This window comes from Nansenia antarctica (genome assembly GCF_963989245.1).
Source record: "Nansenia antarctica genome assembly, chromosome: 5".
Taxonomy (NCBI): domain Eukaryota; kingdom Metazoa; phylum Chordata; class Actinopteri; order Argentiniformes; family Microstomatidae; genus Nansenia; species Nansenia antarctica.
Genome location: NC_137690.1, coordinates 14,015,409 through 14,043,032, shown reverse-complemented (window position 1 = coordinate 14,043,032; position 27,624 = coordinate 14,015,409). Strand labels below are relative to the sequence as shown.

Here is a 27,624-nt window from a genome sequence, read left to right as displayed (position 1 = left end):
GGTTTCAACCGCAACTGGTTCATCAACCACCCACGTTTTTCCGTTCTTTAGGCTATCTGCCACCATATTCTCCATTCTCAACCCTATCGAGAGGAGTTGTTGTTTTTTCAGCTTTGCATTGTAAGGTATAAGAATGCAGGCCCCACGAGGGCATACCCCTCCAACAACAATGGAGGAAGCATGTGGTGATATACAGTAGCTGCTGAAGCATATCAGGGCTGGATGCGTCATGCCAGGCAATACTTTCTCTGCTGCTTGGCCAAGGAGAACATTGCCTGTGATGTCGATGAGGTCCTGTGGCCAGACAGGAACAAAAGGCAGAATGCAACCTATTGTAATATTTCTTATGCAGAAGGCTTATTTTATTTTTTTCTATTGTTTGTTCTGTATGAAGAACCCTTTACAAATACAGCTGTCATTGCTGAGGTGAGATGTGAGTATTTCAGAATAAAAACAACATTCTATTCTTATTTGTGTGTTTTATATTTGAGTATGAAAACATAACAGTTTACAACAGGTAGCCTACAGTAGGTACATACAGTATGTAGTGTAACACTGAAAATGCAAAAGGCCTACTGATAATCTTATCATGGTAGTGTTTACTGCTCATCATAGTGTTTGGTTCTTAGAAGTGTCTAATCATTTGATGGTGTGTGTCATTTGAAGACAAAATTTCATTTTGAGAAGACATAACATTGTTTTGAATGCAGTGTTTGCTTTTGCAAGAGATTTGTGGAGTTTTGGGTTGTGTGTGAGTTTTTGGATTTGTGTTTTAGAGTTTTGAGAAACGGAGCCATGCTTTCAGAAAACGTGTGGAAGTAATTGAGAAACTATAATAGGCTATATCTTATGGAAATAACAGCGCTTGCTTAATCTCGAAAGTAAACATTTCTATAATACCAAAACCTTAAAAACAAGCTTGCATTCAAAAGAATGTTTGTTTTGGTTATTACAAAATGTAATTTGAAATAAATTCTATATTTGAGGCTAACCACTGCAAACTTGCAAGTCACATGCAAGGAATTTTACAAGCATGTGCAGTTACCAAATTCCTGTAAAACCACCTTGAAAATCCACTCTATCAAATAGTTCGACACTAATTTTCCAGAAATATTAAATTGCTCCTGGCATGTTCTCCTAGTGCTTCACCTTCAAAGGGTAAAATATATTAAGGATATACGGATAAGCCTGTGACCTGAATTGTCAATGTAGGGGAGATGTTGTAGCTTGTTGTGTTCAGTACTGCTCTATGCACACATTAAAAAATTAATCTGAACACACACACACACACACACACACACACACACACACACACAGTGAATGGCCTAAGACAATCATGAGTGCACACCACCTTTATTCAATACTTTTCCCACCACTTCTCTTCCAATTTAACATTTGTCTGTACAAACATCAGGTTTTCTAGGTGACAGTTGTCTTCCACTAGAGCCCTTCATAAAGTACAGAATGTACAAACCATCTTTCAATGAGCCAATCGACATCCTTCACTCTTTCTACATGGTTCCTTGAAGCTAAAATAAGGGTTCACTCTTGATGTTTTATTCACATGAATGCAGTGTAAATACAGACCTATGCATATTGTCCCACACACAAACTAAATTTAGAAGGAAAACCAAACACACACTACAGCACATTGCACTTGATTGCATAACCAAGCTGTAAGCTGTGAGAGATTTACCTTGACAATTTCAAGGTAAAATGTCTTAAGAACATTCCTTTTTTCAAACAGCGACCCTCACTTTTTCTTCCAGGTTACATAATTAAAACCCAGGTCACATAATTATAACTAAAGCAGTAACTAAAGCAGTAACTGAAGCTGAGTATTTCAGCGTTACATTTTGGTTGAGATCTTATTTTTTTCCCTAATCTGGATACCGGTTTGTTTAAACTCTGGTAAATACTTTACTCCTACATACTTCCGCCAAAGCTCTCTGGTGTTTGAACTTTGAACTTTTGGGGGGTCATCATGTTCCATGACCCTCCCCCTCCTCTCCCCACAGCCTGGTATCAGACAGACACCACTAGAGCGTAGTTTATGTGCCTGCTTTCATTAAGGATGGAGGGAGCAAAACGGAGAAGGAGAGACATCAACATGAAGACTCCATACACTCCTGGGAGAGGAGGAGAAGCAGACACTGAAAGAGAAGGGAGAGGAGAGGAGTGCACTTTTTCCTGATTTCATGTCATCACTTGTGCAAATCTCAATTGACAGTCTATTCTCTATATAATGCACTACTTTTTTGGGTAGCATTTCCCCATCTGGAAATCCTCATTTGTCCTAACTAAGATGTGAGTGCACCTCCATCTCCAACACCTCTCTATCAGTGTGGCCGCCCCCCCCAGTCCCAGGGAAATACTAGTTGGTAACAGAGCACTTTGCCCTGGTGTTGTTATCACAGATGTTAATGTGAAGCCTCTAAGGTTTAGCAGAGTAACTGTATTAGAGCCACGGCCCTGCCTACAGCTGCTGTCACCCTCAGCTCTCAACACCCAGGGGTCAGGCTCATGTGGCTGGCTGAGGCTGCTGTCACCCTCAGCTCTCAACACCCAGGGGTCAGGCTCATGTGGCTGGCTGAGGCTGCTGTCAGTCAGCAAGGGGCAGGCGTCACTGTCAGGTCTCCCTGATCTGATTGGTGATGCCACCCGTCAGTCCCTGTCACTGTCAGGAGGCAGGCAGTGCCTCATCACAGTGTCAGAGCCCGGCGGGTTGGTCGCTCCCCTCGCTAACAAACAGCCTCCGTCAGTGTCAGCATCAGCTGGCCTTGAGGGCGGCGACTTTATCAGACCCCTCCTTCAACTGTCAGCTGTACTCTGCCTTTCACATGGCTCTCCTCTTCTCTCATGGCCTCTGCATCACATGTGCCGCCTGCGCATCCTGAGGCATCTGGCCTTGTTGCATCACCTGCTGACCCATGTGCTCATGGCCATGGTGCACCTGGCCGGCATCATGTTGGTGTTGCTGTTGGCCCCCATGCCCGTGTGAGCCCCCGTGACCTTGACCACTCTGGTTGCCTCTCTCGCCATGGTGACCATGGCCCTCCCCTCTGTTGCCACGGTGGCCGACACCATGGTGATCTCCATGATGGTGGCCATGGCCGTGCCCGTGCCCGTGCCCATGCCCGTGCCCGGTCTCGGTGGTCCCCTCTCCCTCAGGCTTGGCCTCCACAGGCTTCTTGCACTCTGCAGGGATCTCTGAGCTCTGTTTTTGATTTGAGAGATTTTAAGTCAGTTTTAGATATTAGATGTTTATAATAACTCATAGGTCTGTTTCACATAGTCAAAGCAGACACATACAGTGGCGCCTCGAAAGACACCGTGGTCTGAATTCTGGCTCTAACATTCACCGATTTGCAGTGTGTGTGTGTGTGTGTGTGTGTGTGTGTGTGTGTGTGTGTGTGTGTGTGTGTGTGTGTGTGTGTGTACCTCATAGGCGCAGGCCCCACAGATGCTTTTGCAGTAGGTTTCCCTGATGGCATCTTCCACATAGCCAGTGCCCAGGATGGAGTAGGGAAGGGAGATGTGGTAGGTGAGACGGCCACACCTAATAGAGAGTAGGGGGTGAAGGACAACAACAACATAGTCAGAAGGGATACTTGCATGTGAGTCAAAAAGGTGTGTGTGTGTGTGTGTGTGTGTGTGTGGTACATAAAATGAAAAACTCTCATCCCATGATCCCATTATTCAGTCCTATATAATTGACAGTGACTTTGAATAGGAACTCACCTATCGTAGATGAGGAAGTCGTCCTTCTCTCCAGACAGGGCCTGCCACACGTCGGCCTGTCCTGGCTCCTGTTTGTACAGGGTGATGTTCTCTGTGAGCTTCTGTCCCAGCAGGGTGTGCAAGCGCTGTGCTTGCTCCCCCTGGTGGTTGACCACCATATAGGTCACATTCTCCAGACCCTGATTCTCCAGCTTCAGGCGCAGCCCATCCAGTCTGCAAGACAAGACAAGAGAAGGTGAAGATATAATAGAAGGATGAACAACAAAGTACCCAGGTCACATGTAAAGATTGGACTAGCTCAGGCAAATTGGCATTTCTAGCACTACTTTTAGGTTTGAGGGGACAGGTCTGGCAGCACCGATGGGCGCTAAGATGGAACTGGCCTGGGCCAACTGAACATCGAGCATGTGACACTCTGAAGCTGTGGTTCAGTGTCATTTATAAGTTAAGGACTCATATGTGTATATGACTTACTTTTGCCTACCTTGTACAATTACATGCACAGTGATGTCTGCAATAGAGGTCTATCTACTTCTTACATATTTGCTAACAAAGAAAGGGTAGTGGCAGAAATTTGTAAAAAATAAATAAATGAAAATCAACATGTTTAATCATATTGTATTGTGTAACTTTTGAATAAAAATACTTGAGAAAAAAATTGGAACTGGGACACATTTTGTAGACTTATTACCTGGATGCCTGCACCAAGCAGAACAATCAGCTGGCCTGGAGAAGCACCACCAGCGTCACCTGGCCAATGGCGTCCTTCATAGGTTCCACCTCACCAATCCTCCAATCGGGTGGTGGCTTACACCGAGTCCCCTCCCCCTCGCTCTCTGCTCCACCCCCAGGGAGCAGGCAGAGAGCCAGGAGAAGGCTGAGCCCCGCCCACATCACTGGGCGTCTCCCTTGGCTCGATCAGCTAAGCACAGAGAGAGGAGTTTATATTATTATTATTATTATATATATAATATATAATATATAATATAATATATAATAATAAATTATTATTATATATTAGTATACAAACGTACATTTAAGCTCAGGGACTAATGAGGCTTGACCGTACTAAAGATCAAGGCTGTGTACTGACTTTCTGGCTGTGATCCAACAGTCATTAAAACCTCCCTTTCCCCATTATGCTTACATTGATACATTCATAGTCTCTGATCTAATGACAATTGACAGGTAAAGACAGTACAGTAGAAGCAGTGGTACTAAAGGGAAGAGGACATGGAAGCAATTTCAAAGTATCTGGTTCTACATTCTTTTTACAGGTCTTTAATAATTGTTTAAACAAAAAGGAGTGATGCAAAAGTGATATAGGTTATATGTTTGGCATTTCAAACCAATTATTCATAGTTGTGTTTATTAATTATATTGTAGTGGGGGTTTAGATTTTTGCAAGTACAAATGTTTGATTCTGAGACAATTATAAAGCATTATGCACTCTTCATAAGTGCCGTATGGAAACACTAAGCTGGGCACTTGAAGCACGCATGATTTAGAAAACAAGTCACTACAGTAGAAAAACCATGGGGACACTATGAGCAATTTGTTCATTTTCTAGTGCATTTGTCATGAGAATCTAATAAGAGAGCAATTCTGTAGCTGAACTGAATAAGTAACGTTTGTTTGTAAAGTTTGCAGTCACTTACTGTCTGGTGAACAAGTCTTCCTTCAGTTCAGCTGTCTTGCAGCAGCTCCTGGAACAAAAACAACTTCCCTCTGTGCTCCCCCCTTTTATACCCTGCCTGTTGTTTTCCTAGCTGAAAGGAGGACAAAGTTCAGAAGGTTGTCTGTACTGATACCTACTCTTTGCATAGGTTTAATAAGTCACCCTTTCGTAAAATCATGCAGTTAATAGTTTATCGAGTCTAGACATATTACTGAAAGAGTGCTTTATGGGGGGGGGGGGGGGTGTAACTGTACAAAACGTTTGCAAGATAGTCCCTATTATGTTTTATAGACATTTCTGTTCATAAAACATGTTGATTGCAAATTTAATTTGCCCTATCACCCCATATTTAATGTATCCAGGAATGTATAAAATAACTAAAATCACCCTATTCCTTTGCCTAACATGGTGCAGCCTGACCCAGAATTGTTACAGACCAGAACATAGTGACATCCTGTTTTTCTCTCTAATGGGGAAGTGAAAAAAAGGGTAAGGGGAGGGAGTGGGGTTGGTCTGTGTCCAGCATAATGTTATGCAGGCCAAAACAAACTGGAGTCCACCCCAAAACACACAAATGAAGCACAAAGAAAACTGATGCTTGAGCCTCTGTTAGGCTCTGTTGACTAATCTATGCTCCCATTCTAATGTCACTGGAATCGTTCTCAAGGAGCTGTATCTTTATTCACAAATAAAGTGTAATAACAAGAAAGTAGTCAGTGCAGGGCAAATCATATTAGATACAGCCTTTCATAAGGACAAACACACAAACATACTTTTATTAGAGTGTGCAACAAAGACAAAGTTGGCTGTATTTGTATGGATTTTTTTGTTTGTTTGTTTTATCTGCAAATGGTGACCCTTTGGCTCATCTTCAGTGTTCCATTAAAAGGGCAGTGACCTAAAAGTAATCTTCTGAAGTATCATCAAAAAATGAAAGTACAATAACCTCTTGGGAAATATACAACTCAAAGTCCTTTCGAAGCCATGTGATCTAGGCCAGGTTTGTGGTCCTGAGAGGACAACAGTCAGACAGGCCTATAGAAGTAAATTATGTAACACTGGTTTGAACGCTAGTGAACTAATAGTGGAGTGCAACCACTTTTGTCCACAACAATGGCACCATGATGTTATCATAGGACAGTTAAGCTTGGTAACCTTGGTAATCAAAGTTCAAATTGACAATCTTGAGTGCAAGTTTTGATCAAATAGAAAGCTATGTAGAACATGTGAGTGGACTGTGCACAAAAATCATTAGGTCTTGCCTACAATACCAATCCTGGGGTTTGGCAGTTTATCTGCTGCATCTGATTTATAGCTGCCAGGTTCATCCCATGAAGAGGGCACAGTGACCTCCAAGTCAATCATATTCATGATGATATGAATATGATACAGTATATCTTGATAATGATAGGTTTCGTTGTTTGGGACCTGTACTGTAGCAATGACAATAAAGTCCATTCATTCATTCATTCATCATTCATTCATTCATTCATTCATTCAGGTATGATTATTATATCACGTGTATACACAATATGTATACACAATATGTATTGGCCTTATTTATCAGTGATAGATACTTCTTTCCACAAGTGAGACTCCATTCAATACAGCTTATCATGTTTATTTATAGTCTTTTATTTATGTTACTCACGTTTTCATATCATTCTAAAAAAACGGTGTTTTGGCTCAAAATGAAATCACCCTGACATGAAAGTTAGAAAACACCGACAATGTGACAAGCTCTACCATCTTCTTCTTCTTTTTTCACTAGCTGTGGACCTTTGTGCTCTCTAAAAAGTAATTGTCAGTCTTGACAGTAAATTATTAACCTTCCAAATTGGCTAGTGCGCAAGTTCAAAAGGTGTACATTGATTTAGGTTCCACAATGGTATGATGTTTCTTTAAGACGTCATGTTAATATATCATTTCAAAGTGAAGTTATATTGAAGCACGCAGCTTAGCCCTAATACTAACACCAGATCACCCAACTACCTCTACTGACTTAAAATTGGGGATCAAAGCCTGTCAATGGTAAGATGAGATGAGATTGCCCTTCTACGGCCCTATCCAGCTCTCCTTGTGTAATGGCCCGTCTCCTGGTATTTCCTCTACACTCTTGAGACTGTGCTGGGAGACAAAGCAAACCTTCTTGCGACGGCACATATGGATGTGCCATCCTGGAGGAGCTGGAATACCTGTGCAACCTGAATGGGCTGCAGGTACCGCCTCAGTAGTGACAAGGGCACTAGCAAAATGCAAAACTAGAGAAAAATCAGTCAGGAAGGATAAGGAGAGAGAAATGGTCTGTGGTCACCACCTGCAAAACCATTTCCTTTTTGGGGGTTGTCTTGCTGTTGCCTCTCCTGCCCACTTGTTGTTGCTTTCATTTGCACCAAAGCATGTGAAATTGATTAACAATCGTTTACGCTTCCTAACAGGACAGATCGATATCCCAGAGGTTTAATTGACTTGGTGTTATACTGTGATGATTAAGTCTTCTCTTAATTTTTTTGAGCAGTGCAATCTGCTGCCATCTTATGGATGTTTATGAGAACTGATTTGGTTTCATAGCATTCTGTAGTACACTACAACAACTCTGATTAAAGAGTTGGCACTCAGGTAGCTCAGAATCAACTTAATTGACTTGAAAAGAGATAGAGACACAAATGAATCATACTGTGAAAGTTAAGATGAGCCAATACATTATGATCACTGACAGGTAAAGTTACATTAACATTGATTGTTTCGTTACAATGGCACCTGTCAAGGGGTGGGATATATTAGGTTATTGAAGTTGATGTGTTGGATGCAGGCTCCACCTTGCAACTTACAGGACTTGAAGGATCTGCTGTTAATGTTTTGGTGCCGGATTCCACAGGACAGGCACAATTAGGACATGTTCACTATGGGGTGTACTCACTTTTTTTGCCAACTGTTTAGACATTAACAGCTGTGTACTGAGTAATTTTCAAAGGACAATAAATCTATACTGTTATTCAAGCAGCACACTGACTACTTTAAGTTATATCAAAGTTTCAGTAGGATAATGTTATCCCCTGAAAGGATATAACAGAATATTTGTAAAAATCTAAAGGGTGTACTCACTTTTGAGATATACTGTATATGGCAATAGGCTCTATAGGAATCCCTGCCATGTAGGAGCAGTAGGTCAGAGTCCCGCCTCACCATTTGGGTGAGAAACACCAAATTCACCATCCAGAGAGAAGCTCAGCACCATCAAATATCACTGGAAAACTACACTATGTTACATATGATTGTACAATTCTGTAGTGCTTTATTACATCATGAATATAAACAATAACAAAAACATCAACAATTGGAATCAATATAAAATGAATACAATTGTCATATAGATAAAAAAAATGCCATTGTGCATTTACATACTTCAAGATAAATATCAATTACAAGAGATATTTTGGTATAAAATCCCTTACTACCATTGCACTGTTCATTCAGTAAGGGCCATCGGCGATAACTAAGTAATAGTAGTCTTACTACTACAGCCTGATTCCAGAGCATCCCAGCAGCCAGGAGATACCGTCCAGCAGCCCAGACAGAGACTCTGCTACTGTGTCCTGAACCTGAGAAATGAGAGAGAGAGAGAGAGAGAGAGAGAGAGAGAGAGAGAGAGAAAGAGAGAGAGAGAAAGAGAGAGAGAGAGAGATACAGGGACAGAGGCAGACAAACAGACAGACAGACACGCACACACACACACACACACACACACACACACACACACACACACACACACACACACACACACACACATACACACACACACAGGTTAGCATAAACATGAGTACTCCAGCACAGTATAGGGATACAAGCCTTTATATGTGCAGTGAAATAGGCCTCACCATCCATGGGTTAGGCAGAAGAGGGAGGCTGAGTCTCTGGGCCATCTCCACACAAGGAGTCCTGCTCCTGCCTCCGGTAGCACTCGATCTATGGATCTCTGGTTCTTCTCTGGACACACAAGATAGCACAAGGAGGGGTCTGGAGGACGAGCCCCAGGCAGAGTCCACAACAGCCCGGATCTGGGCCCCCTCCACCACCCCCTCACCTGCAAGTAGAAACAGACACTTGAAGTCACACAGAGAGACACCCAGGTGGAGTTACAGTTATAACACCAACCATGAATATTGTCCCAATGAAGCATGAACCAACAGAGAGCCGGTATAATGCTGATGGCAACACCAGTGATTTGGACCGCATAGACATGTTTTAACATGTGTGAAACGTTCCTCTGCGTTCACCTCCACCTCGTAATAATCATATAGTCTGTCATCAAAGCCCTGGGGATAAGATCAGGTGATGGTATGGCTTTGATCTCATCCTCTGACCTAAGAATGGGAGAAGGTGCTCTAAGGTTTGGAATGAGGCCATGATCTCACCTCCCCCTGGTTGTGCGTTGGCCACGTAGATGAACCCGTCCACTGCCTGACACACTTCCTGGACCTGAGTGGCAGGACTGAATATCGGGTGCCCTGATGGGTCCATTCCTTCTTGTAGGAAGAGTTTATTGCTGGCGCTCTGTTGCTCTATGCGCGCTCTCTCCCTCTCTGCTCTGGACAGAGAACGACAAAAGGTTAAGTTAAACACTCACATAGATATACATGATAACACACAAATGATTCAAATAGAAATTCACAAAGACATGTGAAAGACCTAAAATAATATGAACATAAGCACTACACCTCATATCTGTCACGAAAATAGTGAATACATGAAAATAGTGACTCTCACTTGTTGGTTGAGTAAAGAGTGAGAATGTTGAATTTGTGCTGGTTTTTGTACATGTAGCTAATCCCAGATCCAATCCCTACAAAAACAAAACACACCAAGAAAAACATTGATTTGGTTTAGTACTTGCTTCGCCCAAGAACATGTAACACAAGAGAGCCCCCTTGTGGTTGATCATTGGCATTGCTATGGTGCTTGGTGGTAGGACAGCTGTTGGTTCACCATATCAGTTTGTACTGGGTGTCTATCTTTCATTACTCCACCTGTTTGAAAATACTGTGCACATGCACCAGTGTCTGGCACTTAGAAGATGAGGATTAACAGCAAGGTGCAGGTGGTCTTTTGCCACTTCAGTTGTGCACTTATTGAGCCAGTCCGGATATAGATTAAGCCTAATGTTAGAGTCTTTGTTCATAAAAAAAAGATCTAGAGTATATATAATATATATATATACATACATATCTTCTCTAGAGATTCTCCATTGATGGTGTCACTTAGTCCAGGACAAGGCCTAATCTGTGTCCGGGAAACCACCTCATTGTTTCTTATTCTACAAACAAAACAAAAAAAAAACACACAGACAGACACACACCATTGATCTGTCGCTGGGGTATTCCCACAACCGGGAGCAAGTCTGGTGCGTTCATAAGCCTGGTCACCAGAGAGACCTCCTGCTGTTCCATGCCGGGACCAAACATGGCGAAGCGTGGCTCAGACGACGACACCAGCGACTGGAGGAAAGAGGTGACAACCCCATAGGGCGGCCGTGGGGGCAGCCATCGTTGTCTGCAAGCTGGGCATCCCTTCAGGTAGCTGTGAAGAACAGCAACTACTGTATATTGTTTTGGCATATGTGTAGGGTGTGTATACAAGGCATATGGTGCAATACTTTATCTATGATATATATTGCGTATTACTGTGGCCTATTATTGTACATTCGTAACACATTTCCTAAAAGTGGGACAAAAAACAAAAACATAGGCAATATTGAATGTATGACTTTTTTAGAATGTACCTACTCTGCCATGAAGTCCTGTCGTGGGGCCTCCGCCCCCCCTCCCTCCTCCGCCCCTTCGTCTACTCTCTCCTCCTCCACAAACAGCGGGGCACCCAGGGCCTCCAACCTCGGCATGGTCACATGATCTATGGAGGGCCAATGGGTCATGTCCCTGAGTAAGAGGTATCTCCACAGAAGCGGGTCTCTGATCACAGCCCTCCAGTAACGACTGGTGGCTCCTAGGCGACAGAGGTCGGCAGGAGAGAGGAGGGTCATGATCAGGAAATGCAGGTCAACCTGAGGAGAGGGGGAGAGAGAGACAGATAGAGAGGTATGGTGAAGGAGGAAGGGAAAAATACAAGAGGAGAGAGGGGATTTTATGATATGATGTGAATTGATGGGGATGATCAGATAAGTAAATAGATAGTCCATGTCTAAAAAAAATTGGCAAAACAACATTCCAATCAATTAATACTTTCTCCATGATGTCATAACATAATCATATTTTTTTTTACTTCATTCTAAGGTAATTGCTTTGACCTGGAGTGAACCTTCCGAGTTCATCAAGTGTGTAGATTAATGTATGTGGTGGAACACATAATTTAGTTTCTCAACTGTCAACAAATGCTAAAAAAAGAAAAGTTGGCCGACAAGCTCTCCCAGTCTTACCGGTAAACTGTCCAGCCAGCCCAATGGTCCATCATCAATCATGTCTGCTGCTGCCTGGACGTCATTTGATCTTTTTCTTCCATTGATAAAGTATTTGTCTCTGAAATGTCTGAGGCTTCTTATGACCACAGACTCACTGCTCTGAGCCTTCCCTGCCATACCGGCTCGAGGTGTTCTAATGACAAATAACACTCACGTGTGAACTTTCCTCTACATCCACATGTATACATGTGTTGTTGGTAAGAAACGCTCACTGCTTAATCTGGACTGTCAAAACGAATAGATAACAGTACAACTGTCTTTGATAAAACTAGTGACGTTGTTACATTACACGTGTTCACTTCACTTCCTTGTTGTTGTCAAAGTGTTGCATTGTGGTAACTGTAGTTTTGCTGTACTATAGTAGGACCTGGGCACTTTTTCCACATAATGGGTATCTGTCCTGATTTTACTCTGTTAAGACATTAATTGTGTCAAATGGGTTGGTTTCAGTCACATTATTTTATTGTCAACCTCATCATGTGAGGATTTGAACTTCAATAAGACTTGACAACTGCATTTTTAAACCAACATATATTTATTTTCAATGAGGACATTAAAAAAACAAAAATGAAATACTTTTTTTTTTCTCAAAAAAGAACACCAACACAGAGATTCTCCATTTAAATGCATACTATCAAAATATCAAAGCTCCCATCTCTGGGACATTACTTCTTGTCAAAGTGTGGCAGAAAAATTGAACTTTCAATAAGTGGGGAAAAAAGAGGTGGCATATTACAAAGCTGATATTTCAAACAAAACTGTACATACTTGAAAATGGTCATGAATATTTCAGTCTCCAACAACACTCTGTGTATTCCCCTCCTTACCGTTTTAATATATATATATAAATGCAATTAATTTAAAAAACATAACAAAAAACAAATAAAAACAATAAATAAAAACAATTGCTGTGCGATGTCTCATTCCCAGCTGGATTATCATTAATCTTAAACAATCTTTTTTTCCCCAACAATTTGTTATTTTCTTAATAATAATTATCATCTTTTAATATTAATATTAATATTATTATTTTTATCATTATTATTATTCTACCACATTCTCAGAGCAAAACACATGCCCAACCAACAGTCTGGAATCTGGAAGATAAGTGCTTTTCAGGGGGACGGGGAGAATAGGATTTTATGAGCATTCCCCCTACCCCTGCCCCCTTACACCACATCCCCCCCCACCCCCTATCCCCCTCCCTCCCTCAGCTGAAGGATGAGGTTGTCCCTAGACACTAACCTCAGATCAGTTATTCCCCCACCTGAATGGTTACGGTTTCAATTGGAGGTTGGATAAACTGATCTTAGATCTGTGCCTCAGGAAGACTTCAACCTGGAGCACCCAGTTAGTTCACTGTAGGATACTAAGGATCTCCTTGGCGTTCTCTGTGTTCCAGCCCTGGCCCTGCAAAGGGCCCTCGCAGGCAAGCACATATTTGTGGAGGATCTGTGTTCCAATGTCTCGGAAGTGGAGGCGGTCCTCTTTGCGGTCCGTGGAGTCCACGCTGCAGTCCTCGTACTTCACCGCCCAGAAGCACATCTCTCCGATGTACATCATTGTCAGGAGGTGGGTGTCTGAGAAAATCCCTGTTTGTATAATATAAATAAATAATAAATAAAAAAGCATAATAAGAGTCTATGCTATATCCATGTATAAGCATTTTATTCATCTACCATTCCATGGCAAATGGTTCAAGAGAAATGTTTCAAAAGAAAAACATCTCACACACCTTGTGTCGGGTATAGCCCAAATGCACGGGGAAGTAGTGTGGTTCCGATACCGATACTAGTATCGGCATGGCCACCGATACGCACAAAAATGCTGGTATCGGTATCGGCGAGTACTAACAAATAATAACACCCGATACCAAACTCTTGTTCAAACGCAGCACGTTGCGTTTTTCTCAGCTTGTCTGCTATCGTAGCCTGACACAGCCTTCCTAACACAGACATGCCCAGACATGCCCAGGCATGCTCCTCTGCTGGAACGCTATTGGCCCAGAGCAGCTGCTCTCAACCAATGGCGTGGCAGCTTTTCACTATCGCGGAAAACCATCCACCGCTTAGAGAGCCCATTTGAGTACTGGGGAAAGAATAAGGAACAGTTCCCCACCCTGGCTGCTACTGCTGCAGTGTTTCTCTGTGCTCCCTCTACTAGTGTAGATAGTGAGAGACTGTTCAGAACAGCTTCCAACATACTGGATGAAAAGAGGAACAGGCTGCTAGGAGAGAGAGTAGAAATGCTCATCTTCTTAAAGAAGAACCTGCCTATGTATTTGAACTTGAAGCCTAAGGATTTTAATTTGGAGGACTGAGTGCTGCTATGTGACATGTCTGTGCACTTTATTTTGCTCCAGCTCTTTTGTTTTTGTTTTTTAAAGTGGAGTTTGTTTACATTTGTGATAACATTTCCTAACATTTAAAATATCCTTTTATTTATTTTACCAAATTCAGGCTGCACTTCTAAAATATTATTATTCCCTCAGGTAGGCCTACATCTTATGTTAGTCTCAAATGGGCCTTATTTTGTTTGTAAATGTTTACTTGCTGTTGCACTACTACTACGACTGTTTTATATCTTAAAGTTATTTTGTTTGTAAATGTTTACTTGCTGTTGCACTACTACTACGACTGTTTTATATCTTAAAGTTATTTTGTTTGTAAATGTTCACTTGCTGTTGCACTACTACTACGACTGTTTTATATCTTAAAGTTATTTTGTTTGTAATTGTTTACTTGCTGTTGCACTACTACTACGACTGTTTTATATCTTAAAGTTATTTTGTTTGTAAATGTTCACTTGCTGTTGCACTACTACTACAACTGTTTTATATCTTAAATGGATATTGCACTGATTGGCATCTGTGAGAGCCACATTTCAGGTTTTATAAGGGGTTGATTTTCTTGTCACCATACCCGGTAGACAATAAAAAAAAGTTCTATAGCATTCACTCTCTGTTGGTATTTTTTCCTGTTTTACAAAGGTTTTGAGCAGTGCCAGACTAAGTGTTAGCAATAATTTTACATCGAGGTGAGTATGCGGCTCAAAAAACATGTTTTTTTGTTTTGTTTTTTCAAACGCCGTGGTATCGGATCGGTACTCGGTATCGGCAAGTACTGCACGGTCAGGTATCGGTATCAAAAAATGGTATCGGAACAACACTACGGGGAAGTTCACTGGAAAGTAAAGAAACTGCACACTGGCGCTGTTGTTTGCATCCCCATTCTCAAATGCAACACTAAAGCCAACCTTTCCGTCATAAGACCTTCGTAAGGGTGGAAACAAGAGCAACAGTGTGCAGGTTGTTTTCCTCTGTAGAATTTTTTGTGTTTACCTTCAGCCAGGAAGTTGGCAGTGGCCGAGTCGTGGAACACCACCCCGTCGTTGAGCTTCACAGAGTTCCTCACCTGCAGCATCCTCATCAGGTAGCGCACCCCCTCCTGAAGACACTGAGGAACGGCCAGAGACACATGGAGCATGAACAGCATGCACAGGTATCCCTGGGTAAATACATTTCTATCGAAGTGCGAGTGTGTTAAAATGCACAGCAATTGGCCCCACGGTGGTGTAGCGGTCTAAGCACTAGCCACTAGTGCAAGCTGCCCACCGGGGACTGGGATCGAATCCCGGTCTCGCCAGACCCGGATATGGCCAGGGCACACAGGGAGCGGCATATTGAGCGGCCGCTCCAGAGGGCGGTATAGGACTATTTCCGGACAAGGATCCGTCGCGCAACACCGCCCCCTGGGTGCCGGAATAACGGTGTCGGGCTTGAGGAGCCAGTCAGCTAGTCTGCTTGGCGATCTCCTCTGGGGCTGCCGGCTACGGGGTCGGGCGGCGGATCCTACGCAATAGGCAGGGGATAATTGGATGCTAGGTTGGGTTCAATTGGATACCAAATTGGGTGAAAAAGGGATAAAATCAGATTTTTAAAAAAAATATAAAAAATAATAATGCACAGCAACTGCACACACTGTGAGTGTATACCTTGAGAAAAGTGGCCTTGTTCTTCTTGATCCACTGCTTGCGTTGGTGGAGGGTGTGACAGTACATGTAGAGCAGAGCTCCACGTCTCCAATAGAGGCACTCTAACAGCTCCAAGCCCAGCACTGACTGCACCTGGCATCACAGGAGGGAGGAGAAGAAGAACTGTGTCAAACGCATGATTAGGCGGTGGAATCAGCCCTGTTGGCCATCTTGCTGGTGCACACAACACCCTGATTGAATGCTGTTATGCCGAAACACGCACACACACACACGCATGCAGGCAGTGGCACACACCTCTTGGGCCGGTGCCAGCCTCCCTGCCAGCACCTCTGGTTCTGTGAGGTCCTGCAGCAGCTGCTGGATCTTAAAAGGCGAGCAGTCCTCAGGGAACTCCTGGTCCACCAGCTTATTCTCCTCATAGAATGTGATGTCCAAGATTACCTGCAAACACACACACACACACACGCACAATAAAGGTTAAACAAAAGATCGGACTCTAGGAAAGTATAGAAGCAAACAAAGCTTTATCGCATGACAGGGGATCTCAAATGACGCACGTCTATCAAATCAACTCCACTTCATTATAGTTAGTGCTTCATTTTAATACAAATGACCATCTTTTAAAGGAATGCTGGGTTAACTGTGGAGGTTTTGACTACAAAATAAATACTGTCTGTAACTAATGCTGACACTCAAAACTCTGACAGACTCTAGTCAGGAGGATTCAGGCTGCTATAACTCTCTATATGCTATAATGCATGATAGTCCTCTGGACAACTCAAGACAGGCCATGGGCTATGAATTCTGCCACCACGATCCAGCCGAAATACATAAACATGGTCCTCTGTGGTTCAGTTGGTAGAGCATGGTGCTAACAACGCTTAGGTTGTGGGTTTGATTCCCGCTGGGACCATATATAGTGAAAAACCTATGCACTCCCTGCAATGCAAGTTGCTTTGGATAAAAGCATCAGCTAAATGGCATATATCATTATTATATTATATATACTAAACATGTTTTTCAATTCAGCACTGCACTTTGAAATCTCCAACATCAAGGCCAGAGAGAAAGTCTCTATGCTCACTCACACAGTGCCAATGCAAGCTATGTTATTCCTGCCTATGAGTTGTTGCTAGATAACATGGTGAAACTAATTAGAGTAGTCCTGTTTCAAATAGAAGTGGAAGTATTAAGGACACAAAGGGGCCAGGGAATTCTTGTACTTGTTCTGAGGCCTGATAAGTATTCAGCGATGATCACCATCAATAGGCTAACACCTGACAGGATGGGAACAGTGCAGATAAAGGGAACTTAATGGTGACTGTGACAAATTTGACAACGACTCACTAAACACTTCATTTTGAAACATGTCATGGAATACCTGTGTGTAATCCTGAAGCAGTTTAGGGAGACTGCTACTCTCCCCCCCTTGTCTGTAAAAGCTTTTCAACTTGTCTAGTATGGCAGAGGCATTCTGTAAATAGTCATCATCTAGAAGAAAATAAAGTATGTCAATTAGACATGATCAGTTGATGTCTAAACAGTACATGATATGATAACAAGGTACCATTTACATCTAGGCTACATTTAATCATGCAGACATGCAGATAATCTAACAGTGTAGCCAGACTATTGGTAAGTAACTGACATTTAGTGAACAAAGACGAGCCATCATTCAGGTATTCTTCTAGATAGTGGAACAGTTACATTATAGTCACATTGAACAGCACTCAAGCTTTTCACCCGACTTGTGTATTCAAGTGTCCAAATAATCGGATTAAAAACAGTGACATGCAACAACCTTGATAGCTACATCATCATGTCAGAGATCAGTGTTACGTGTATGGTTGGCTGATTGCCAGCAAGAGACAACACAAAGTTGAATGAAATCAGACCTAGCTACATCTCTTCTCTGTCATGTCAGGATGCCGAAGATGTTTATACCAGGAGTTCTACTGAATCAGTGGATTTGGTGTGAAAATGATTGGCTACATTGTGAGCCCTGCCTAGCCACAACAGCTAGCTAGCTAGCTAGCTAACATATAACGAATCTTGCTGGTTTGACAACTTGGTAAGCATCTGCACTTTGGGAAACACAGATCCCTGTTCAATGTTGAACGTGCGAAAAGAGCCAACGATCGAAGGAACCCCTGCGCTACAGATTCAGACGTATACAGGCACAGCCTAGCTACCTACTGCTAGCCTGCATCGCTAGCAAGCTAACGTAGCTAGGGTAATTAACCTTAGCTCAATAGTTAGCCGGCATCGCAGCTAGTTAGCTAGCAACTAGATGACAGATATTACTTTTTTTAGGAACGGTCGTAGGATTGTTGAATCCTTTCGTTGATTGTGTAGCATTAAAGCTAGCTATCGAGTTAACTGGCTAGCTAGTTAGTGACGTTGACCCAACCAGTCGGTTGTTGTCATGGTAGCATTAGCATTAGCAAGCTAGCATAGCTGCCCACCCAGAGCTTTCGATTGAACAAACGGGAGTATCGAATTGACACCGTTTAACTTTGCACACTGTTTTCATACATCTATGCACGGTTACCTTGTTTTTCAGCTCTGAGGCTGGCGCACTTGTTGTCCAACTCGAAGATCCTTCTCTCCAGCTCGAAGCCCTGTCGTCTGCAATCGTCGGCCATGACTAAAACACTGTCACGTGACCCGATGATTATTCACGTGGTGAGACGTGACGTGACGTTGATGTTTATTTTGGGATATGCGGCATTGATTCAAAACATTTTTGTGCACGTGAAAGCATTTACTTTACCATAAAACAAATAAATAGTAAATAATATATATATAAAATAAATAGTGTTTTTTGTTTGTTTGATTTTTTAATGTTTTGTTGTTGTTGTTGTTGTTGTTGTTATAACTATTTCTTTTTTCACATGTTCGAAATAAAGCTTTCATTCATTCATTCATACCACTAACTCTGGCGTGGTACATTGTTTACGATTACGAATGACATTTAATATTGAAATCGGGTCCCGTTTTTTTTTTTTTTTGTGTCAGATTCGGTTCGTCAATCTAGATCGACGGAGACAACGTCTCGTTTGTACATATTCCCATACTATTGTATTGTGTGGTTACTTACTAGTGTGTCTCTTTTTGTTATGGCAGTGAAGCAGTTAAATGTAAATGAGCTCGGCGAGCCTCTGTCACTCCTTCACTAGTCCCGCCCACTCCCTACCCCCCCCCCCCCTAGTCCCGCCCACTCCCTACCCCCCCCCCCTCTCCGCTCAGTTATTCTCGTCGCAGCTGTGACTGAGCGACAGGGCTGATCGCATCTTAACCACACACACGCTCATCATTTCAAAAAACAGCTCCAAAACATGGCGGCTCTCAAAATATTATCCAGAGCGGACAATTTACTCTTCAAAAACCTCTCTGCTGCCAGACCCAATTTTAACATCGCCAACCATTCACTGAGCAAGGTCAGTATCAACACGCGTCAATTAAACATTGGAATATAATAAGGTAGCTGGCCAGAGAAGGCAATCATGTGAAAACGTCACCCATCTGGCACATCGCATTTGTTTCATCCTCAGTCTGTTTAATTAATATTCATTTAGTATTATTTACAATAATATAAGAGACATTTTGCGATAGTTAAGGGTGATAGTGCCTTAACTGTCTGATCTGCTCATTCTGATATATCCTCCCCTTGCTGGGAGGATATCAGATTATCGATTGTTATCGATTACCACCTGCCTGTGTTGACATGGCTCAACTCCAGACCCACTGTAGGTCATTCCAGTGGTGGAGGTCTGTCACGCAGAAAGCCCAAACCTGACCTTGGTTTGGGGAGGGAGACACTTGTCCCACGAGTGTGTCTGAGTGTGCAAAAAGGTCCTTTTTGTTTGACCCCATTTCAACCTACACATTTAGACCTATAGTTATTTGATCGAAATTGTAACAGATATAAAAACGCAGAGAGACTGTTACAGACATGCATATGGGTATTCGTTTGTATTTCATATACTAACACGTTACACTCAAACACAAGAATGTTTCCATTGCGTTGTCACCTAGTGCCCCTGGCTGTCTGGGACAAACCGACCACGTGTACAACTGGCAGTCGATAGGTAGAAGCAGAACCGCTCTGTAAATGTAATAATGGTCAAGTAACAAGATCGTCACATTTGCAGTTCTAGACTAAACGGTGTTAATACTTAACAGTGTGTTATTACCGTATACCATAATCAATTCATCCTGCATTATTCAGTAGTTTAACAGTGACACCGAGGTGTTATGTTTTGGAGTCTCCCTGGTCACATGCTACTGTTTGACATTGCTGCCATACAGGTCAGAGTGCTGACCCTCACAACGTTTGTTGTAGGTTAGAACAGTAAACAGCGTTAATTATGCTGAATAACCTTAATATTTAACAAACTACACTGACTGATCATGGATAAACTATTTCTTTTTCCATTTAATTTTAGGGGCTTTAATTTGGCTCATTATGTCATAATTCATTTTCATGGGAGACAAGGATTTTATTTTTAGTGAGTCAAGCCACTCACTGAAGTAGGCTACTTATTCATAGAGGCAGGCAGCCTCAAATCCACCAGACTCAGTAATTCCTCTTTAGCCTTATCCAGTAGCCGAGCAGATATAATTAGGCTAGTTACAATGGGGAAGTTAAAGGATGAGTGAGAGGTGGGATGATGGTTGAAAATGAACATACTTTTCGCCTTCTGCACCATTTATAAGTTGGAGGAATTTGCTTCCTGGCTGGCTGCCAGAGTACTAGTTCCAGCCTGCTAGCTGACTAAGGCATTGTATGCGGTAACAGGGTCACTCCTTGGTGACACAGATCCTAATGTATATATACAGTACAGTGTGGTTGTCATCATTTTCTGGCAATCCATGCTTAGAGAAAGAAGTACAATTTTAAACCACAAATGTGTAACATCTTAACAAGTTGCCCAGCTTGTTTTTAACTGTAGTAACCATGTAATTACTTTAATAACACATTTTTATTATTGTACATGTTACACATTACATTAACAATTATTATGATGGTTAGCAATGCAGTTTGTTATTATGCAATTTTGTTAGCGGCATTTGTTATTACGCAAGTGTATAAAAAGACTAACACAAACTGCTCATGGCAGACTGGACCACTTGATAGTGCTAGTTTAAATGTCCATTCTTGATGTTGTGCATTGCGTCACTCAGACGTCACTAACCCTCTTTTCTTGGTGTTTATGAAAACATTGACTCACATGATTTGTTATTTTGTCTCTCACCGACACCAAAAGCTGAGCCTGTTATGATTGTGGAGTGTGAATTTCAACTCCTAATTTTCCATACAACCATGTCATGTGCTGTACTGTATTTGAGCAGCACTGTCTATTTCCTATCCACTGTATAATGTTGCCACTGTGTAGGCTAATGCATATCTTTCCCTCCCTCTCTCTGTGTTCCACAGACTTGTGGCTGCTACTTTTCCACCTCGAGCCAAAGAAATTCCCAGTTTTACAGTAGCCCCATTGATGCTGTGAAAGACATCCCTAGTGGGGCCACCCTCCTGGTGGGAGGTAAGATGGACACATAACTCATATACACACAACTCACATAAAACTCACTGTGAGAGCTGAAACGATTGGAGCAATGTGTGAGCAATCTGACAAATTCCATCCAGCCTGTCAGAAGGCATAGTAGAGCTATACAGCTAATAGCTATTCAATCCTGTCCGTTGCCCAACCATCTCACAATGACTTAGATACACTTTTCATCAATAGTAGATTTATTTAAAAAATGCTAACAACAGAGCAAGTAAAAACAAGAAAACATGGGCAGCTGAAAACTATGTGACTCACCTTGGTAAAAGTATTCAACTGACGAACATTAGTGGCACACCTCTTTAAAGTGGTAGATACCATCGTTATCTCAACTGCAATCAGCTGTGTAAGGTAGCCACAAATCTAGCTGTAACCAATAGGAATACAAAGCGATTAACGCTTGACTGCAATGGTTTGCAATGGTTGAAAATGTACATTGATTGATAGGTTGATAAATGGCACATACAACACACAAACCTGTGATCTTTACAGTTTTACATCATTTAATAAATATATTAAAATGGTGAATGTGTTTAGTGAAGGGCCACTCTACACCTATCATGTCTAAAATAGGTACCCTATGGGTAGGGGCTAGGGATCAATTTGAAACGCAGTATTCAAAACCTGTGTATTGGTGTAGGCCTACTTGATAATCTGATAATCTGATTGTTTGTGTTGGAGACTAGTTGCTGCTCTGTCTCATAAATGCTCATTCACTCTCCACTTCATATCTAATGGACCATGCTGTCAATGGCAGCTACACTGATTCATTCTGCGTCATTCCCCCCCCAACACACACACACACACACACACACACACACACACACACACACACACACACTGGGCCACTGCTGCAGATTCCACACCTCTTCAAAATAGCCACAGGGTTTGTATCAGTGTCTAAAAACGGCTGTACTCTCTACACAGGGTCACTGTCTTTCCAGGGGAAAACAATGTCATCATGACATCGATTGTTGAGGTCAACTGAGTAGCATCAGTGCCAACCTGTGGCTTTGAATGTGTTTATGAAGATCATATCTGTTGTTGGAATGGGGCTAGATGATGACCGATATGCAAAGCAAACCACACACAATGATCTTTTTTTTTTTTTTTACTTTCTTACTTCATTTTGTTATTTCACTTTTATTTAACCATGAACGACTTTTGAGAGCTTCTCATCTAAAGATGATTCACTCAGTCTCTTAATCCTTCTCTCTCCAGGGTTTGGATTGTGTGGCATACCAGAGAATCTTATCAACAGTTTACTCAAAACTGGCGTGAAGGGCCTCACTGCAGTCAGCAACAATGCTGGGTAAGAGAGAGATTGTGTGTGTGTGTGTTCTATGCATTTGTACAGTTTACTGTGTGTGTGTCTCAGCCACATCACTCAACAACTTTGTGTGTGTGTGTGTGTGTGTGTGTGTGTGTGTGTATGTTCATGTGTTTACCTGCATGCAACCCTAATGGAGTATATTCCATAGGGGTGCATGCCTTTGAAAGACTTGTTCACAACAACACCTACAAAACACAACTCCACACTCAGTGTTTCAACAATATGACTTGGCCGGATTAGTTTCAACCACATAATTTGTGTGAAGTTAACATTTGTGATTAGTATACATAAGTGCACAGAAGTTCTTCTCTTCTCACTCTAGACATGTTGGTTAACTTAACTTGATCATCCTTCCTTCATACAGTTCACTTATTTAAAAAAGCTTGACCCACTCTATCTATAGTTATTGTTAAGGGGCCATAACCTGGGATGACCTCATGGTTTTCACCCACAGCCAAACTATATCCTGATTGGTTGTTGATAATGTGTATGACTCATAAGGTTTCAGGGGTCACTTTGGCTTGTATGTTTGAAAGGGGCTTTAGTTGCACCAGTGACCCCAGAGAGAGAGAGACTGCCCACTGTGAGGGTGCCTAGACTCATCCCAAACTATCAATGTGGATTAGCTAATCCTGCCTCTCGTAAGGTGTACTCAGGATCAACTCTAAGAAAGGATGGGGACAGACAGGAATAGGGCGGGCTAGACAACTGTGTCTGTCTGCATTTCATGGAGAAAAAACATGCCACTTTATCTGGGTCACAATATAATTTACAGTCACTTGACTTGTTTATGATGATTATGTAGTTGCTATTTTTCATTGGATATAAAAGTTGTACTGTATATAGTAGGCCTATTAAGATCACTAATATCAGTTTAACTATAGCATAGCTCTATAACCTGTGAAGCTCACAGGCTATTCATAGTGGTTGGTTTGTGCGGGCAAAGTGCAGGTTTGCCTTTCTGTCTCCTCTCTGGATGATTTTGTTAGTTTAACTACCAGTCTTTAGAGATACTTTAGAGAGAGGGTGGAGGGCAGGCACTTCCAAATGTGGCAAAGGAGCTTCATAAAATAGTAGAGAGATGAAAAACAAAGTGAACATCTAACAAAGAAATAGCTAACATGCATGAACTTTCTCTTCCTCTTCATGGCTTCCAGTTTATCCCTAACATGGGTGGCCATTGTTTGATTTCATTGGTTGATATTTTGGTGTTTGTAGGTGATTCAGATGTGTGACATGGTCTGATGAAAAGGGATGCATGTCTGCAATTCTCAAGGTGTGCAAATGAGCAAAAAGCTTCTTTTTGCATATTACGGAAGGTGAAGTGTTGCAGAGCCCACTCGATATAACAAACAACTGTTTTACGATCACTAAATACTTTGAATGACTGTGAATTCTGCCATAGGCTAAGTATGTGTAAGTGATACATGGCTTGTAAACAAATTAGGACGTGTTCAAAAGCAAGGACTGTGTGATCATCTAATTATGTGTAGTTATGTGTTTTTAGCTTAGATGTTCTATCAGCATGTTGTAATGTGCTAAACATGCAGTTAGATGTTCGTAGCGATGTTCCTTTTTAGAGCTAGACTACCAACAGCTGTGTTTTGATTCAGAGCGCGTTTCTCCGCTATTTGGTTTGAGGTGTACCAACATTCAAATAAGCATATCTTCTTCAACTTTTTAATATATATATATATATATTTATATTTATATTTACAATCTGCACTTTCATAATCTGGAAAAAACCTTTTCCAGAGGACGTTTTAGACCCTGTGACATATTATTTCCTGGTGCTTCAGAGCTGAGGAGGAGAATATGGGTTATGTAAGGTTTAATTTTAGAGCACAGTCCACTGCTAAAAATGTTCCTCCTGCTGCTCTCAGAATGTTGATCTACAGTATGCTATGTCGGACTAATCTGTTATCTTGAAACCTGAAGAAGTCATTTCATTCACACTGGAGAGCCTTTGAATCACATTTTAGTGGAGCTACACCACTGGATTCCCAGCGTTTTACCTTCATGACTTTTGACATGTCTAGTCATATAAAAAAACAAAAACACCATGAATCTGAGGGGAATGGTTAGCCCATTAGTTGTGGTAAAAGAAAGAAACATCTGGAATAGATCAGAGTAGGGATGGGACAAAATATCTCATGGCGATATATTGCGATACAAAAACGTGACTATACGCATCGTGTTGCAGAACAATGGATCACGAAATATACTGTGTTTTATTTTCCATTAACTACACTTAAACATTTGAACCATTTAACCATTTAACATGGACATCGCAGTGAGTGAAGGCGGTGTCAAGCCACATGAGCATTTCACCTGATGTAAATGACTCCCCGACTGTGGCCAGCATGAAAAGCGCAATCCTACGCGACATCTCGGACAGGCACTCTGGGGACACTAATGATATGCTTCAGGAGAGCACAGCACTAGACCCACGATTCAGAACCCTATCCCATCTGGATGGTGAGCAACGAGAGTCTGTCTATGCCCAAATACCTGAGAGAGCTGTAGTCTTACATTTGCGACGCAAACAGGAAATTACTTTCATTGGGGAAAAGCCTGTGTGTGTGTGTGTGTGTGTGTGTGTGTGTGTGTGTGTGTGTGTGTGTGTGTGTGTGTGTGTGTGTGTGTGTGTCTGTGTGTCTGTGTGTTGGGTGTGTGTGAGACAAAGCAGTGTCCCTGTTTGTGTTCAACTGTTTATATCGATTTTTCTAAGAAAAACGTGTCTTCTAGCTAGGCCAGGCTAGAGATAGGAAATTGGATGTTTAAAAGTATCCAGACAAAGTTTTAGCTTGCACTGTAAAGCCACTAAAATGTTATTTTATGGAACGGAATAAATAAGTTATTGTTCAGTTGCGCTTTTTCATCTTGTTTTATTTATGATATTGTGTCGTGACTGTATAGTATCGAGAGGTGCATCGTATCGTGAGTTGAGTGTATCGTCCCATATATTCTGGGGAAAAGTAAGGAGACCATTAGCAGCCATTTGAAGTGTCTAAAGAGGGGTTCCTGATATCTTTTTTTATCAGTTTGGTTTTGACAAAGCTTCACGTTTAAACTAGCTAATAGTTATTGACAAGAATTTTGCCCAGCATATACCCAATATTTACTGTTGCTTCTCAATGTCAGCACTTCTCATTTGACTAGTCTCTCTCTCTCGCTCTCTTTCTTTTTCTCTCTCACAGACACATTGTTCTCTGTATGTATGGTGTAATATGACACCGGTATGTATGGTGTAAGAAGACACTGCTGTTAGACCCAGCTGTTGGAGTTAGAGTAAAAAAGAGTCTTTACTTTAAAAAATGGTTCAGTACACAGGTGGTCAGTCAAGAGACAGGCAGACAAATCCAGCAAGGAGAAGACAAAAGGCAAAGTCAGGAAAACTAACAGAGATCAAAAACCAGGAATACTAAACACTAGGGAAAATCGCTGGAACACTAGACACATGGACACTAGACACTAGAAAGCATGGCTCATTTTCTCAAAACTCTAAACACAAATCCAAAAACTCACTCACAAAACCCAAAACTCCACAAATCTCTTGCAAAAGCAAATATTGCACTCAAAACAATGTTATGTCTTCTGAAAATGAAATGTTGTCTTCAAATGACACACACACACACCATCAAATGATTAGACATTTCTAATAACCAATTGAACACTGATGTGCTCAAAGGAAAACACTATGATGATGAGTGGTAAACACTACTATGATAAGATTATCAGTAGGCCTTTTGCATTTTCAGTGTTACACTACATACTGTACGTACAGTACCTAGTTTTATTGCGAAAATTTGTGAAAAGCAGAAATTGTGTTTGTATTTGTGCAGAATTGATGTAAGATAAAGTGCATCTTTATGTAGGCTACTTTATGTACATTTCACATTTATGTACGTTTGGTCATTGTTTCTCAAGTTCTAGTGATAGTGTTTAATAAGCAATTGAGAAAAACTGTAAGATTAACTGGCTGGGAGAAAGGGGAACACACAAGCTAAATACACTGGAGAGGGACGGATAATGAGGGACAGGTGAAACTAATCCGGGCAGGGTAGCCAATCACACAGGCGGGAAACACACAGGGGCAGGAAGGGAAGTATAGGGGTGGTTGTCTGCATACAAATGCTCTTATAATTAGAACCTGCTTGCACCTGTATACACCTGTTAGATATGGAAATAATAAGAAGATAAGACACACACACACACACACACACATTACACACACAGGAACACTTTTGTGTCTTTTAAGATTTCTGTGATTACTAAAGTAGACCAGGGATGAGAACAGGTCTCGACAACCAACCGTTTTTAGTATTCTAAGCACACTGGACTTAGAACTCCTGCCAAGAAAAAGGAAAACAAAGGGTTGTGTGACACCATCCTCATTTGAGTTTTTCTATCAGCAAACTACCATGGAGATGTTACTGCTCTTTTCTTTAGCTTAGTCCAAACACGGGTAGGGTTACAGGCTTGTTACATGGGTAGTGAAATGCTGAGAATCTGATGACTGGTATGATTAGGATGTCGCCCGCTCTTTAACAAGTCACAAGTCAGGCATGTGTCTCATTCTTACCTGTAGTTAAATGAGATTGTCTAAAGTCCATTTACATGACTGACACACGGAAACCATTATGATGGTTGGCACTTTTACCTTCTACTTTTAGTATTTGCTCATCCATGTTGTGTTTTACAGCCCTAGTGATAAAAAAACAGCCACTGACAATTGTCTTATTCAAGTGGTCATACAACTTTCTTATCCATCCCATTGGGAACAGCAAACCGTGGGTAGATTCATTGCTTCTTTCTATTGCTATCGTTTTTG

General features: G+C 41.7%; 4 protein-coding genes across 4 annotated transcripts in view; 1 reads left to right on the top strand and 3 right to left on the bottom strand.

The window, feature by feature from the left end:
• Positions 1-1,336: 1,336 nt before the first annotated feature.
• On the bottom strand, positions 1,337-5,459 carry selenop (selenoprotein P). Its single transcript, XM_080530479.1, has 5 exons — positions 5,400-5,459; positions 4,433-4,663; positions 3,742-3,954; positions 3,442-3,559; positions 1,337-3,217 (listed from the first exon to the last, which is right to left on the bottom strand). The coding sequence occupies exons 2-5, from the start codon at positions 4,633-4,635 to the stop codon at positions 2,858-2,860; spliced, it is 894 nt and encodes a 297-aa protein (XP_080386605.1). The 5' UTR covers positions 4,636-4,663; positions 5,400-5,459; the 3' UTR covers positions 1,337-2,857.
• Positions 5,460-8,911: 3,452 nt separating this feature from the next.
• fbxo4 (F-box protein 4) lies at positions 8,912-12,008 on the bottom strand (the record flags this gene model as incomplete). The annotated part of the gene is made up of 7 exons (XM_080530531.1): positions 8,912-9,021; positions 9,298-9,503; positions 9,835-10,007; positions 10,187-10,262; positions 10,776-10,996; positions 11,203-11,477; positions 11,850-12,008. The coding sequence occupies 7 exons, from the start codon at positions 12,006-12,008 to the stop codon at positions 8,938-8,940; spliced, it is 1,194 nt and encodes a 397-aa protein (XP_080386657.1). The 3' UTR covers positions 8,912-8,937.
• Positions 12,009-13,110: 1,102 nt separating this feature from the next.
• rimoc1 (rab7a interacting mon1-ccz1 complex subunit 1) lies at positions 13,111-18,529 on the bottom strand (the record flags this gene model as incomplete). The annotated part of the gene is made up of 6 exons (XM_080530837.1): positions 13,111-13,483; positions 15,232-15,346; positions 15,885-16,016; positions 16,179-16,325; positions 17,266-17,375; positions 18,436-18,529. The coding sequence occupies 6 exons, from the start codon at positions 18,527-18,529 to the stop codon at positions 13,248-13,250; spliced, it is 834 nt and encodes a 277-aa protein (XP_080386963.1). The 3' UTR covers positions 13,111-13,247.
• Positions 18,530-19,222: 693 nt separating this feature from the next.
• oxct1a (3-oxoacid CoA transferase 1a) overlaps positions 19,223-27,624 on the top strand; it is a gene marked incomplete at its 5' end in the record, with an annotated part of 47,085 nt that continues 38,683 nt past the window's right edge. Inside the window, 3 exons of the mRNA XM_080530566.1 lie at positions 19,223-19,324; positions 21,325-21,433; positions 22,679-22,769. Of these exons, the coding sequence (XP_080386692.1) occupies positions 19,223-19,324; positions 21,325-21,433; positions 22,679-22,769 (302 nt within the window). The remainder of the gene's footprint in view (positions 19,325-21,324; positions 21,434-22,678; positions 22,770-27,624) is intronic.